The sequence below is a fragment of the Lonchura striata genome, chromosome 3 (assembly GCF_046129695.1).
Source record: "Lonchura striata isolate bLonStr1 chromosome 3, bLonStr1.mat, whole genome shotgun sequence".
Taxonomy (NCBI): domain Eukaryota; kingdom Metazoa; phylum Chordata; class Aves; order Passeriformes; family Estrildidae; genus Lonchura; species Lonchura striata.
This window is the reverse complement of record NC_134605.1, coordinates 17,687,622-17,702,560: the sequence shown is the minus strand read 5'-3', so window position 1 is coordinate 17,702,560 and position 14,939 is coordinate 17,687,622. Positions and strand designations below refer to the sequence as shown.

Sequence of the window (14,939 nt, the reverse complement as noted above, 5' to 3'; positions counted from 1 at the left end):
CAGCACCATCTAGTGCGTCGCAGGGATTCCTTTTCGTCCTTCCCCAAATCCGCAGTGATGTACCAGGACCCAGCCTGTCCTCCCGGGCACGCCGATAGCCCCAGGCTGGTGGGGGGCTCGCACTGAAGTCAAACCCTGCGCAGCACACGTGTGAGAGCCTGGAGAAGGACAGCACAGGATACAAGGTGTGTCAGCATCTCAGGCTTGCTGAGATGCTGGTGTGCAGCTCTGAGTGACACCTGCAGGCTGCCTGAAGCCCACCCAGGGCTGCACATGCTGCTTCAGTTGAACCCTAATTTCAGAATCTCTATAAGATTAATGACAAATACTTGGGTTTGGAGTAACTTCAGTGTTCTCCTCTACCTTCCTCCAGGGAGGCTGCAGAGCTAATGCCCTCTGCTGATAGTAGAGGATAATTATCTACTGTGAGTAGGAAAAAAAAAAATCCTGATTTAATTTGTCAAAGCACTCTTCTTTGATTTCGTCAGCAGCCCCACTGTTATCCCCAGGGGCTGGAGGAAACAGTGACAGAACTGTCACGGTTGGAAGGGACCTTTGGAGATCACCAGTCCAGCCCCACGCCCAGGCAGGGTCACCGGGAGCAGGTGACACAGCAGCGGGTCCGGGGGGTTTTGGCTCTCTGCAGAGAAGAACTCCACGGCCCCCTGCGCGGCTGTTCCGGTGCTCTGTCACCCTCATGTACAGCCCTCCTTGCTCATGGCGGGGGGAGATTCTCGTGTTTACGGCCATCGCTCCTCGTCCTGTCGCTGGGCACCACCGGAACGCCCGCCTGGAAACGGCATCACGAGGCCAGTATTTGTCTGCGGGAGAGCTGCTGAGCTCAGGCTCCCCAAGAGGCGGGAGCCCGCTCGGTGTCGCTCGGGCGCGGGTGGGGGCGCGGGGTGGCGGCGCGGCCCGAACCCGCGGCCTCGAGGGCGCAGCACGGGACGCGCCGCCGCGCCCGCCTCCCATTGATACACCGGAGGAACCTCCAGACACGCGCAATCGATGCCCGAGAGGACGATCCGCCCGGTTGGTGAGGCATGGTACGGGCTCGGCGCTCGGCTGGCGCTGCCGCGGGCGGGGTCGCGGCGGGCGCGCGGGGCGGGGTCGCGGCGGGCGCGCGGCGCGGCGCGGCGCGGGGCGGGGCGCGGCGGCGGGAGCGGGAGCGGCGGCGATGGCGGAGCCGGCGGAGAAGCTGTACCGGGCCGAGTATGCCAAGAGCGGCCGCGCCTCCTGCAAGAAGTGCGGCGAGAGCATCGCCAAGGACTCGCTGCGCCTGGCGCTCATGGTGCAGGTACCGCGTGGCGGGGCCGCCGCGGGAGGGGGGCGGGCTGATCCGGCCGATCCGCTGGGTACCGCCGGCGGCGGGGCCAGCGCGGGATTCCGCTCCCTCCGCCCGCCGCGGTATCCCGGAGCCGCTCGGCCGCGCCTTTCGCTGCTGCGGGGGCGAGCGCAGCCTATTTTTAACAGAGGCGCAGCGTGTCCGCAGCAGCGCCGGTGCCCGGGGCAGCCCTGCCCGCAGCGCTCCCGGGCGGGGGGAGCCGCTTCCCCCGCTCCCGCGGGCTGCAGTGGCGGCTGAGCCGAAGCGGTGCAAAGGTCACCGTTCGTGGCCGTGGCGGGGCCGGGGGGCGGCCCGCGGGCGCGCACAGAGGCGCTTTGTTGCCGTCCGGGGGCGAGCCGAGCTCCGCGGCTCGGCTTTTCTCCGAGGAAAGCCCCGGGAAGCGTCTGCGGCTCGCAGCGCTCGGTGTCGGCGCCGGGGAATCCCCGCTCGGTGCGCGCTTTGCCTACGAGACAGAGGAACTGCGGCCCGGCAGCTGTGAGAGGTGTGGGGCAGCCCCCGGGGCCGCAGCATCAGCGGCCGGGCCCGGGGCTCTCGCTGGGCTGGCTGGCACATGGCAGGCGTGAGACCGCTGACCGCAATTGGCGAACGGGCTGCGGAGGCACTGTTTGCTCTCCGCCGCCCGCATGCTATTATTTGCCTTTTGGGGAAGAGACTGCTCGGCTTACTTTTGGAAGGAAGGGAAGAGCCCTGTCCTGTTGGGGGCTGGGAGCTGTGCGCGGACCCGGCATCACAGCCTGCTGCGGGAGGATGCGGAGGGAATCGCCCTCCGCACGGGAGGCTCACGCCGCTGTCCGGGGAGGGGGGACTCTGTCCCGGTGGCTGCATCAGGGCAGAGGGGAGGGTGCGCCTGCAGCGTGCTGGGGGCGGGCTGAGTTAGGGGGTGTTGCTGTGAAAGGTTAGCAAAGGCATACTTGTGTGCCTGCAGAAGGCGAGCAAGGACGTGGCAGCGCAAAGCCCTGCGGATGGAGGGATGGGTGGGTGGATGGATGGATGCTGTGGCTCCCGGCCGCCCGAGGAGCCGGGTTTGGAGGATGTAGCTCGCTTGTGCCTCTGGGAGAGGCTCCGCTTGTACGGGGCGGGGAGGAAGGGCCCGGTCCCTCCTCGCCCGCGCTGCCGGGCGGGGCTGGCAGGTCTGTCGGGGTTGGAGGCAAAGCTGCTGTCCCGGAGGGGAAATACCTGCCTCTGCCTTTGTTCCCCAGATCCTCCTCCCCTTGGGGAAGATGCGGGACCGTGCGGTGCCAAGCTGCAGCGTTTGCTCGCACGTGGTCCTGCTGCCTGTCCTTTTGTCTCCCCCGCTGCACTCAGCCTGGAGCTGCTCCTCCTCCCCTGCTCCGGCTGCTGCTCCTCGGCTTCCTCACGTTTGTTACTCCTTCCTGTCTTGCCCAGCAGTTGAGGCTGATGCGAGGCGGGTTGCCCTTCACCAGTACGGGGGGCAGGAGTTGTGTTCTGGTTCTCTAGGGTTCGGTTTATGGAGTGAGCCCCTGGGGACCGACATTCCTCACAGAGCCACTGCCTTTCATTTCCAGACATATCCCTAAAACTGGCGGTCTTGCACCAAACATTTGTATTTTTATTTATTTTCCCCATAACCTCTTGAATTTGCTTGCTCTTCCCTCTGCCCGTTCTTGTACCAGCAGATCACATCCTGCTGCTGAGCATCCTGCTGTAAATGCCTGAATTTCACCAGAGCAAACGGGTCCCCTGCTTTTTCCTCGGGAAATCCCCTGCAGAGCAGCCTCTGTGCCAGCGTCAGTGCATTGAGCTCTTCTGCAAATTGTGCTGAAGAAATTAAAGAGAGATACAGACCAAAGCCTTAGTTGTGTCTGCTGTAACTTCCCTTTTGTTTTGGTTCCTCAAGTGAAGAGCTGTGAATGACAGTGGGATTCTGGGTGCTAGGCAGGCGCCCAGGCCCTGCAGGACCAGCACAGCTTTGTCTTTTGCTTCCAGCTGGAACTGAGTGGTTTCTGTTATCTGAAAGTGCACTATGAAAGTGAATCGGTCTCTTTTTTCCTTAGTTTGTTTAGGAAACTATGGTCTAGAGATAGGTGAGCTGAGAGATGTAGTTTAAACAAGGCCCAGCTTGCCTAGAGGTTTCATTTTCCACACAGAGAAGAGTCTGAAACTCCATGTTGAGGAGATTACTCACTGCTTGTATTGTTGTCTTAAAGATTGAGCTAGCTCTGCTCACTTTTGTTCTCATCAGTGCCTTGTGCCCTCAAAGCCTTTGTGCTGGGAACAGCCCTGAGTCCTCCTGCAAAACTCTAGACAAAACCCAGAGGTGTCCACATTGCAGTGCCAAAATCACATGTGACAACTTAGAGAGACATTGAGAGCGACTGCAGGGTGGCTGCTGTGGTGCTGTGAGGGTAACTGGGTATCCAGTCCTGGCTTGTGGGAAGAGCCCATCTGGAAATAAAAATGTCCTCTTACAGTTTGGGTAGATGGTTGGTTGTAGTTTGGGCTCTCAGCTCTCCTGGCTCCATGCTGTGGTCTTCAAAGCCCTTTCCTTTTCCTTCCTCCTCATGCACAAAGCTCTGCTGTTGTTTTTGGGTTGGAGATCTCCTTCCTGTTAGTGAGTGACACGTGGAAGGCTTTCCTAGGTGGTTAGTTCTGTATCATCAGTAATAGTAATTGTACAGCACTGAGTATTGTCAGTACAGCAGCTGTTTGTGTGTGTTATTTGGCGCCAAACCACTGTACGGTTATTTTGCCTGGTGGGTAACTGGAGCAATGCCAAGATGGTACCTGCTGTGTCTGAGTTTTAAACACGTTGGGTACTTGCAAAACAAGTGCTTGGTGTGGGGCAGGGCACTCTGGAGCTGCGCTTCAGGGAGGACTTGAATGGTTCTTCTGTTCGGATCACAGGGTCATGGAATAGTTTGGTCTGCAAGGGGCCCTGAAGATCATCCAGTTGCAAACTCCTGCAGTGGGCAGGGATGCCCCCAACTAGATCAGGTTGTTCAGAGCCCCATCCAACCTGGCCTTGAGCACTTCCAGGGATGGGTCATCCACAGCTTCTCTGGGCAACCTTTCCCAGTGCCTCACCACCCTGTCGCTACAAGTCCTTGTGAAAACTCCCTCTCCACCTGTCTTGTAGGCCCATTTCAGGTGTTGGAAAGTGTTGTAAGACAGGTCTGGAGCCTTCTGCAGGCTGAACATCCCAAACTCTCTCAGCCTGTCTCAGCAGAGGTTCTTTGACCCTCTGATCATCTTTGTGGCCTGCTGTTTACTTCTGATGCAGAACTTTAAATGGACTCTGGTGTTTCCATTGAATTTTGTCTCTGCCTCCTGCAGGCCGCTCAGGAGTTTCCTCAGGCCACAATCCTTGTGCCTGCCATGGGTTCTCCAGTACATAGACTGTTTACTTGAGAAGTGGCTCTCAAAGGATTGTGAAGTGAGGCCAGCAGCCTCTTGTGCTGCACAGTCTCACAGGGGCTGGTGCAGTCATGCTGAGGTTGTGACCTTTTTTTTTTCAGTAAAACAGATGGGCTGAGCAGCAGGGTGATGAACTGGTTAAGCTAGCTAAATGCTCCTTCCATGTCTATCCCCTTTGGGAACATCTCTCCAGCAGCTTGTCTGTCTTATTAGATTTTCTTCTTAGACTTCGTCCTAAATAGTATCCATCTCTGGATTCAAAGAAAAAGAAAAATAAGAAATCACGTGTGTTTACCCAGGTGCTCCTTTTTATCTTGGGCTTTGTTTTGTTTTTGTTTTCCCCTTGATTCTGCTTGAATTGTTTCATCTTGGCCTAATGTGCTTTTTTGCTAGTCACCCATGTTTGATGGCAAAGTCCCTCACTGGCACCACTACAGCTGCTTCTGGAAGCGGGCTCGAATTGTGTCCCACACAGACATTGATGGCTTCCCTGAGCTTCGGTGGGAAGATCAGGAGAAAATCAAGAAATCCATTGAAACTCCAGGCGCTGGAGGAGGTAGGCAGAAGCCTCATGGTGTTTGGAGGTTCTGGAACTGTGCTGTCTTTTGTTGTGGTGTTATTATGATGATTTGATGTCCATTTTGCTCCAGCAAGTGATGTCAGAAGAATTGTTGAGATGTCTCCACACTCCAGGGCCAGGATGCTGACAGTATTATTATCCAGCATGTTAAATCAGTGAGGAGAAAAAGCCAAGTCAGTTGGCAGATATATGGAAAAACATTTCTTGTTATCATGATTGGTGTATTTAGTTTTCAGTTCTTTAATGTTAACAGATGCTGTTGTACTATGTTTTCTTAATAGTACCTTCAGTTCAGTGCATGGTTATGGTGGCTCTGGTGCTTTTGAGCATGGACTACTTGTCTTACTCTCTATTCAGATTCTGGACAAATGAGTGCTGGAACCCAAGAGGTTTATTAATGCAGACTGTTGGGACAGAAAATAAGGGCATGCATATTAAAGCTGAATTCCATATTTGCTTTATTTGCCAGGAAAAGGAGGGGAACAGGAAGGAGGTGGTAAAGCTGAGAAGAGCCTACATGACTTTGCTGCAGAGTATGCCAAGTCCAACAGAAGTACTTGCAAAGGCTGTGAGCAGAAAATAGAAAAGGTAAAAAAGTTTTCCATCTCATCTTTTCTCTCACCAGTTTTAATTCAAACAGTGGCTTTTATAATTGCTTCCTGTCTGTCCTGCATATGGAAAACACTTGCAGAGCTGCATTTCTATGTCTGAGGAGCAGCTGTGTCCTGGACAGCTGACAGTAAAGGCATCCCTCAGGCATGGTAGCCTGAACTTCAAGCCTGGTGATCCCTCCTTTCACTTGGGTCTTAGACCAGGCTGGGAGTGCTGCTCACCAGCATTTTGGTGGCATGAGAGCCACCACTAACTGCAGCTTTTCCTGCTTGTTGCTGCACTGCAGACCATCTACTTGTTGGACATCTGAAAGGTAATTTGCCATAAGACAGGATAAGATCATGTTAGCATTGCTGTTTAAGTGATAGGGACATAAAGTTAATTTTGAGATGTGCCTTTATGAGGTCTGTTCATGTGAGTTTTACTTGGTAAGCTTACTGGAAGTTGGAATAAAGACATCAGGATTACCCAGTTTGAGTGGATTTTGAACAGAAAACTGCCTTAAAAGGTGACTTTTTCAACCTAGCAAGAGTACATGAAAATGGTAGAGGAACTGTAGTGAAAGGGTTTGAACAAAAGTTGCAGACTTTAAAAGAGGAGCTGTTACTGCTTTACAGGTTTTTAGGAAGCATCATGTTAGTAACTTGTTAACATCCTGCTCCTTCCAGAATGGCCTAACAATTGCTCTTGTGTCACTTTAATCTACCTCAGGGCCAGATTCGGATTTCCAAGAAGATGGTGCATCCTGAGAAGCCGCAGCTGGGAATGATAGATAACTGGTACCACCCGGACTGCTTTGTGAGCCGCCGAGCCGAGCTGGGCTTCCTCCCAGCCTATGGGGCCACCCAGCTCCTGGGCTTCAGCATCCTGAAAGCTGAAGATAAAGAAACTCTGAAAAAGCAGCTCCCAGCTACCAAGAGTGAAGGGTAGGTGGTTAGTGTAAGAAATTGTGTTGTCTGGAGGAGCCGTTGCCTTTATATACACGCATGATAAATGTTGTGGGACATTGTTGTCTCTGTTAGAAGAACATTGGTCATAGGAAGGTTTGATCCTTCCCATGACCTCAGGTAGATGACAACATAGATTCCCTGTCCCTGGGAGTCTGCAGTCCAGTTGCCCCTGTGACTGCCTTGAGGAAATGCAGAGACCTGCAGCTGTGACTTGGAGGGCTGATTCAGGGCTTTCAGCCATAAATAATGCTTGTGTAGTACAAATGGATACTAGGCCCTGCGTCTCCTTGTGTGATACTGTTATCAGCACTGGTTTCTCTGCTCAAACCACTTGTTACAGAATTGATTTGACATCTTTTATCTATGAGCTGCTGAACTGTGACAGGCACTGAATCTGATAATGGTGTTTATTGGCCATGTTGTGCTTACACTTGGATGCTTTTGTTTGCTGAATCTTTTATAGTATGTCTGAAATTTCATTGCCTTGCATTGCGATTCTTAGTGGAGGCTCTTGACAGAACTTGTACTGACAGAGAAGTGTTTCCGGGTGACTTGCTAGCTTTGTGAATCTTTCTTTTTTTATGAAGGCTTTTGTTACTTCTTCTTGAAATGACTTTGCCTGGAGTCATGCTTCATAACACAAACCAGTGTTGTATTGTCCCCTTGAAGGAAGGAAAATCAGGTATTTCTGGATCCTACAAATAAGGAAGATCTTGTCATTGGAAAACATTGGACTTCTCTGTGTACGTTTCAGACTGAATTGAACTTTGCTTTTGCAAAGATTCACCATGAAAATGTCCAGTCAGGCTGATGTCTGTTTTGAGAAGCTATGGCCATGTCACAGCTGTGCAGTCTTTGTCAGTATTGGTCCTTCAGGTGTGCAGCTGTTGTGTATGGTGTGCAGTTCCTTGGCAAGCCACTGCTCCAGAAGCATTTGGCAGTGATGTGGGTGCTGTGGGGAGAGTCCTGCAGCACCCCAGGATGGAGGCTTTGGCCAGAGCCCTGTCATGTTCTGTTCTCACTCAGCTGAACTGGCAGAGACCAAGAGGAGATGTGTGCCTCTGTTGGGCAGCCTTCTGTCTTTCCATGCAGGGATTTTACCTCTGTGTGCATTGCTTAGTGGAAGCAGAAGTGCAGTATTTTAATGCACTTAGAGGTTTTCAAGGAATCCTTTGCTTTTTGTGCTGAGATGTGAGTTCTGCTTTGTCCCAGAACAGTGAGTTTAATGGGGTTATTTGTAGTTTTCTCCCATGTCCTCAGCAAAGCTCTAGAGATTTGACTGTGTAAGTGCTTCTCTTGTCTGCCCTGGCTCTGCTTTTCTGGGCCACTTCTTGGATGCTATGCAAAATATGAAGGCTTTGTAAAGAAAGGCCACAAAGTAGTTTGCCAAGTCACTGCGTAAATAAAGGCCTAGAATTGCAGTGGAAAAAAGCTTGCACTGGTGATGTAGGGTAATGTGAACCAGGACCTCACGCCAGAAAAGCAGCAGGATGTCTCATCTTTCCTGCTTTCTAAGCACTTCCTGAACAAGCTCCTCAGCTGTGAAGTTGCTGGCTGGCTCTTATGCTCCACTACCTTCTGCTCTTTGGGCTGTGCTTGAGCCAAGGGTGGTTAAGGGTCAGTTGGAACAATCGTTGCCTGTCAAACAAATGGAATGGGTGAGAGTGTAAATAAACAGCCTGAGTGGAGGAGTGTGGTGTGCTGGCTATCTGCTGGTTTTGCTGCCAAGATAGCACAGGAGTTATGGAGAAGCCAGAGGAAGAACATTCCAGAAACCTGGATGAGATGCAGTTACCTCGGATAATTCACCTTGTGCACTCGATCAGATAACAGAAATTAACAACAGAAATTACAGCCTTTTGCAGAAATTATATTAAAGTGTCTGTTGCAAGTGAGATTCTCAAAATTATCTTTAAAGGTATTTCTAAATATGCTGCATTGAAATTGTATCCTGACTAAGAAGTCTGTGCAATTCAGATGTGACCTATCCAAACTCAGGTGCTGCTACTGCATGTCCAGGACAATCTCAGACCTGGGGACTGCCCTGTCAGCCCTTTGTGCAAAAGTGTCATTGAGACGTGCCTTTTTTGGATGGGAGAGGTGAGGTGTTGAGCAGGGCTACCAAGAATAAGTTAGAAAATCCCTTCCTTGTGAAGACCAGATATGGGAAGATTACTGCAAGAATCCTGCCTCTTTTCTTCTGGCTCTTCCAGCCAGTTCTGGGTGAAACATGCAACCCTCCCTTGGGCTATGCGCTGTCCTGCCTAAGCATTAGCACTTTGCAGACCTGGGAAAGGAGGATCTTGTGTCCTTGCCTGCAGCTTCTCTGTGGAAAGAATGCCTGTGTGCTAGTGTAGGAAATACAGTAGCAGCTTGTGAGCTCCTTTTAACAGTATTTCTTTGGTAGTGTGTGTTTTGTCCTCCTGCTCTGAGCTGTAATACTTCCTGTATTTTCTGGCTCACTTGTTTACATGCAATTGCTGCCCAGGCCAGGAGTAAAGTGTCACTCTGGAGATGTCATGCAGCACTGGATTAGCTGCAGAGGTGACCTGAGGCAAATTCTAAGTGCTCAGGTCACTGACAGTCTGGCAGTGCTTTTCAGGGAGGAGGTGAAAAAAGGAGTTTTTGTTCCTCCCTGCATGGGCTACTTGTTTTATCCAGGGTTGTTGTGACTGTCCTTTCACCTTTTCATTGTAGGGAGGGGAAGAGGCGAATGTGAAAAATTGAGTAGATGGTCAGGAAGGGCCAGACCGCAGTGGGACAGTTCATTTCCCTCTTCATCTCCTCTGAAGCTGGAATAAATCTTTTGTGGCCTCCATGAAGATGAGAAGTAGTTTGCATTGCCTAGGAAATAACTTCCAGTATTCCAGTCCTTCCAGGGAAGCTATTGGGCTGTACCTGTTGGAGGTGGAAGGCTGTCCCCTCCCCAGGAGGAGAAAGGATGTGCTCAGTAGCACCCCATTGCTGTGGGCAACACATGGTTTTGTGGTCCAAGGATGGAAGATCCTTGTGTGTGTGTTCTTAATTTGTGTTAGTGAGAGTGTAGTTTACAGATTGTTCTAAAATGTGCTGCTTTAGGAAGCTGCAAGATGAAGTCAGGTTTGCCATTCCCTTCTCCAGGCTATATAAAATGATTGGTGTTTGCTTTAGCCTTGGGCATGAAAGAGAAGGTGGTGACCAATAGTTTTATGCCTCCCTGGAGTTGGGATGATCCCTCCCACTCCATGGTTTGTTCCAGTGGCTGGAGCAGGTACAGTAATCAATCTGTACAGCAACTGCTGTCCCCTTGACTGTGAGGAGAAGCTGCCAAAAGTGTGAGTCGCTGCTGGAATTTGGACACATTCCCTGGGTCACAGGGTCTCTCGGCAGAGTGATCGCCTTCCAGCGGCTGCTGTGCTGGATTTGCTCCCTTAGGAGACAAGTTACATCGTGGGAGTTAGTGCTGGCTTGCTGGAGCAGCCTGACTGTCAGCAGGCACTGCAGATACAAAGGGCTGGGCACCCCTCCTAAGCACTGACATCATTTATCCCTGGTTTGGAAGATGCAGGAGAACGCTTTGCACTCAGGCTGGTAAATTTTTCACAGATTCTGTTGTGTACCCCTGACTCTTTTAAAACTTAGGGAAGTCATTGTCCTCTTGATAGGGCTCAGTGGATTGCTCCCAGCAGGGGCTGCAGCCAAGGAGGAGAGAGCACTTGCTTGGCCTGGGGACTTTTGGAGGCACTGCTGTGTGTGTGCTGGAGCCAGTCCTGCCATACTGGTTGCCGCTTGCCTGATTTGGAGCACAGGGTGAAGATTTTCTCAAGCAGTTGCTGGCAGGACAGTGTGTCTGTTTCCCCCACCACGAGGCAGGGAGATGTACAGCACAGCCCCTGCTCACTGATGGCACCTGGCAGGGACACAGCTTGAAGATGAGATCTTCTGCCAAACCAGTCCCTCAAAGTGCTCTGAACTATGGTTTGGTCAGAGGTGTTAATGGTGGGCTGTTGTAGCCACTGCAAATAAAGTGAGCACAGCCCAGTTTTAGGGCCAGGAGAGTTACTAGAAGGTATAGGTCTCATGCAGGAGTCTCTGGGAGGAGAGTACCTCCTGACATCCTCCTGAAGCAGCTTTATAGCTATCATGCAGAGTTAGTCTTAATGGGAGCAAAGTCCTAGAAAGAGAAGTGTTTAAAACTGTAAGTAGGAAGCAATCAGAAATGTCAACTTCCATGACTTAACCGTCAGCCACAGCTTACAAAGTTGAGAAAGGCTTTCTTAAAAAGAAAACTGGCTGATGTTTCATAACAGAAAACATATCTGTCAAAATGGAGTGTGTGATCCAAGCTGTGTTCATGCTCTGCCTCAAGTTGCAGGGCCATCCTGTCTCAGCTGGGATAGAATTTCTCTTGGCATCCTCACAAGGAGAACACACACTCCAAGCAGATGAAGGGGATGTCATGACTCTGGAAACATAAATGATATTCTTCTGAGGTCCCATGTCACTGAAGTCTATCAAAACCCCCCAGTTATCATTTGGCTTTCTTTTTCTAGTCTTTCTTGAGCAGTGTTTCTTGTAACTTCTCCCTTCAGCTCTAAGGCCTAGCAAATAGCAATAAATTTCCACACATGCAACTCCCAACAGCATGTCACAAAACCACTGTGAGCCTGGAAGCATTTTCCAATGCTTGCACCTGAAACTTGTGCAACAATGCTTGCACTGAAATTTTCCAGAAACTTGCACCTGTTTGGTTTCAGAGGCCTGACTTAATTCCAGTCTGAAGAGGAACTAGGTAGGAAATACCTAGTTTCCCAGTGTGTTAATTCATTAGTTATCATGTTTGCTCTCCTTTATTTCAGTATGGACTTTCTGAGCTGATCAAGCTGTTGATTCAGCTGAAAGACACTGTGGTCTTTTAACCTACATTGCTATACCTCTCCAGATTTGGAGAGCTGTTTGGTGATCCTTAGGTATGCTTTTGCTGTACAGATGAATAGATGAGATGAATGTAGATGAATATGCCTGAGAATGCTGCAGTCTTTCACATGCTATTCTCCCACACCACATGGCTACCCCGTGGAAAACATCTTAAGTATACCTGACCTGATTGAGGCAGCCCACATTGCAGAGCCAAGTTCAGGTCTATAAAGCAGCACTGAAGAATTTGAAAAATGGATTTGCCTGCCAAAATCGAGGATATTCAAGCCTCTGCAGATACTGGCAATCAGTAATCTGAGCTCTGTAACTGCTGGACAGCCATTTCAACAACTTTGTGTCATGTATTGTGGTTTTCTTTTGTTTTTCTCTATTAGAAAGAGAAAAGGAGAAGAGGTAGATGGAAATGTGACTGCAAAAAAGAAGCAGAAAAAAGAAAAAGAGAAAGAAACAAAGCAGCAGAAACAGCTGAAGGTGAGTTTTAGCTGCTCACAACCTAAGCACTGTTTTGTTGGAAGAGTGCAGTGTCAGGCAGTGACTGAAGAGCCTCCAGAGAAGGCAGTACCTTGTGCCCAGAGACAGCAGTAGCAGCACAGACAGTCCTGGTGTCCTGGCACAGGAGGTGCCCTGTCACTGAGGCTTTGCTGAAGGCAATTCATCCTGCCTTTCTCTCGAAAGACAGGAAGGATGTTCTCTAGGACTTGGGCTTATTGGATTTAAAGAGATTAGGTTAAATGCCTTTTTTCTGAGAGGCTGGTTCTGTGCTCCTTCCTGTATCATCTGGCTGTTGTGGCTGGAGCTTGGAGCCCAAGCACTGTTGCAGAAGAGCTTGGAAAACAATAAATAGCTCATTGTAAAACTTAAACAGAGATAAAGTGTGCAACTAGATTAATAAAAAAACAAATCTTTTTCACCCTCTGAGGAGATGTGTTCAGTTTGTGGGTACAGATAGTGATAGATCACAGCTTTCTACCTGTCACTTTCTAGAATATTGTGGGAAGAACCCCAGTAGAGCTTCAGGATTTTTTTTATTTATTAAAAGTTCCCAAGGAAAAAAACTAACAAGCTGTTTTTGCTGCAACTGAGGTATTAATGGAGCTATAGAAAAACGCTGGCTCTGGCTTTGTACAAACAAAGTTTTTTTTTTTGTTGTGTGGCAACACGATAATTTTCCAAAAATAAATGTTTCAGGTTTTGCTGCTGCAGTGCAGCTGTTTAGGACAAATGGAGACACTTTGTTGATTAGGGTTAATTTTGAGTTTACTTTTTTAACAGCATTTCATTAAGCATGATCATCAACACTGAAAATTATTTCACTTAACCCAGTAAACCACTTCTTCCAGGGCAGATTACACTTTTCACTGTAGCCAGTGGATAACATCCAGAAACTATTTGAGATATTTTGGGATGCTTCTTTGCTTCCCAACCCTTTCAAGTTCTGTAGAAAAGCCCAAAAGAATATGCATATTTCTCCACACTGCTGCAGGTGTCTTATCTGGTAGAAATTCCTCTAATGCTTAGTTAGCTTAAAAAAAGAACAGTGGCAGTCATTTCTGATTTTTTTTTTTTAATGGAAGGCTCAAATGCAGCTACATCCCCACTATTCTGTGTCAGGTAGGTGAAATTTGCAAAGAATGTTGAGATGTTTCTAAGTAAGGGCACTGACATTTGAAGGATATGACTTTAAGGGTCTCTTCTAGGTGTTTGGTAGAAGGTGTGACTCTCCCTTTAGGTAAAGTTACTGGTTCCAGAAGCTCTTAATCTCAAAATCTGTTTAAGATAACATGGACCTGTTAAAACCTTGTGCACGTACTGCAGTTTGAGGAGTGTTCTTTGCTACTTGCAATCAATTGCTTTCTAAGCTGCTGGGTTTTGTCAACAGGAGCAGACAGAGCTGATCTGGGGCATCAAGGATGAGCTGAGGAAGGTCTGCTCCACCAATGACCTGAAAGAGCTGCTGATTGCCAACAAGCAGGAGGTCCCCTCAGGGGAGAATGCTGTGAGTTTGGTTGCAGTTGCTCTGCGTGTGTGCGGGGTCTTGGAATTGTTGAAGCTGGCCTGAGCCAATACTGCTGCAAGGTCCACAAGTCTGAAGAACATTCCTAACGTAACATTCAATAAAGAAATTTGGTGCAAAGCCCAGTCTTGCTGTCCCAGGACTCTGATATTGCTGTTACACTTGCTTGTGAAGGGTGGTGTGGTGGTGAGTGATGCTGAATTCAGCATCTTTGTTCTGGTGTAGTGCCTTTACTGCTGTGCTCTAAGTGGTCTGTATTTTTTTTTGGTGCTGGCTCTTCATGAGCAGGTTAGTTAAGGCATTTCACATTGCCTCCCTCAACTGTTAAGTCATGCAAAATTAATCAAAAATTGTACAAGTTCTTTCCCAGTTTCTTTAAAAATTCCATTTTGGTCTATGTGATATGTGAAAGTCTGCTCTCTTTCAGAGCCACATAGTGCTTTAAGTATTTGTATTTATCAAGATTCTTAGTAAAAAAGAGTGTGGGCTGGCATGTGGGAAGTGTCTAGACTCAAAATGGTCATGTAATACTCTTTGGAATACTCTTAGGCAGGAAAACCTGGACTTGTCTGAGCCTACTTTCCCACCTTACTCATGTGCTTAGATGCAGTAGCTCGTCTTCTCCCTGGCTGTTCTGGCACAGCAAGCCTGGTCAGGTGCTGTGTTCTCCTGAACCACAGGATTATAGAATGGGTTGGATTGGAATGGATTGTAAAGATCATCTCTTTCCAACCCCCTGCCATGGGGAGGGAAGCCACCCACCTAGGTCAGGCTGCTCAAAGCCCCATCAAACCCAGTCTTGAACACTTCTAAGGATGGAGAATCCACAGCTCCTCTGGGTAACCTGTTCCAGTGCTTCACCACCCTCAGACTGAAGAATTTATTCCTAATATCTAATCTAAACTTACCCTCTTTCAGTTTAAAGCCATTGTTCTAGCACTATATGGCCTTGTAAAGTACCTCACTGCTCTCTTGTAGACCCTGTTTAGCTTCTGGAAGGTCTTACAAGAAGACCTGGAGACCTTTTCTCCAGGCTGCACAATCCTGTGTCTCAGCTTGTTGTCACAGGAGAGATGCTCAAACCCTCTGGTTATTTTTGTGGCCCTCCTTTGGCCTCACTTCTGCAGGTCCATGTCCTTGCTCTGG

General features: G+C 49.3%; 1 protein-coding gene across 1 annotated transcript in view; it reads left to right on the top strand.

The window, feature by feature from the left end:
* The first annotated feature begins 1,134 nt into the window (after window positions 1-1,134).
* Window positions 1,135-14,939, top strand: part of PARP1 (poly(ADP-ribose) polymerase 1) — a 32,596-nt gene continuing 18,791 nt past the window's right edge. The window contains exons 1-6 of the mRNA XM_021536992.2: window positions 1,135-1,297; window positions 5,114-5,276; window positions 5,770-5,888; window positions 6,624-6,838; window positions 12,154-12,250; window positions 13,659-13,775. Of these exons, the coding sequence (XP_021392667.2) occupies window positions 1,178-1,297; window positions 5,114-5,276; window positions 5,770-5,888; window positions 6,624-6,838; window positions 12,154-12,250; window positions 13,659-13,775 (831 nt within the window). The 5' untranslated portion in view covers window positions 1,135-1,177. The remainder of the gene's footprint in view (window positions 1,298-5,113; window positions 5,277-5,769; window positions 5,889-6,623; window positions 6,839-12,153; window positions 12,251-13,658; window positions 13,776-14,939) is intronic.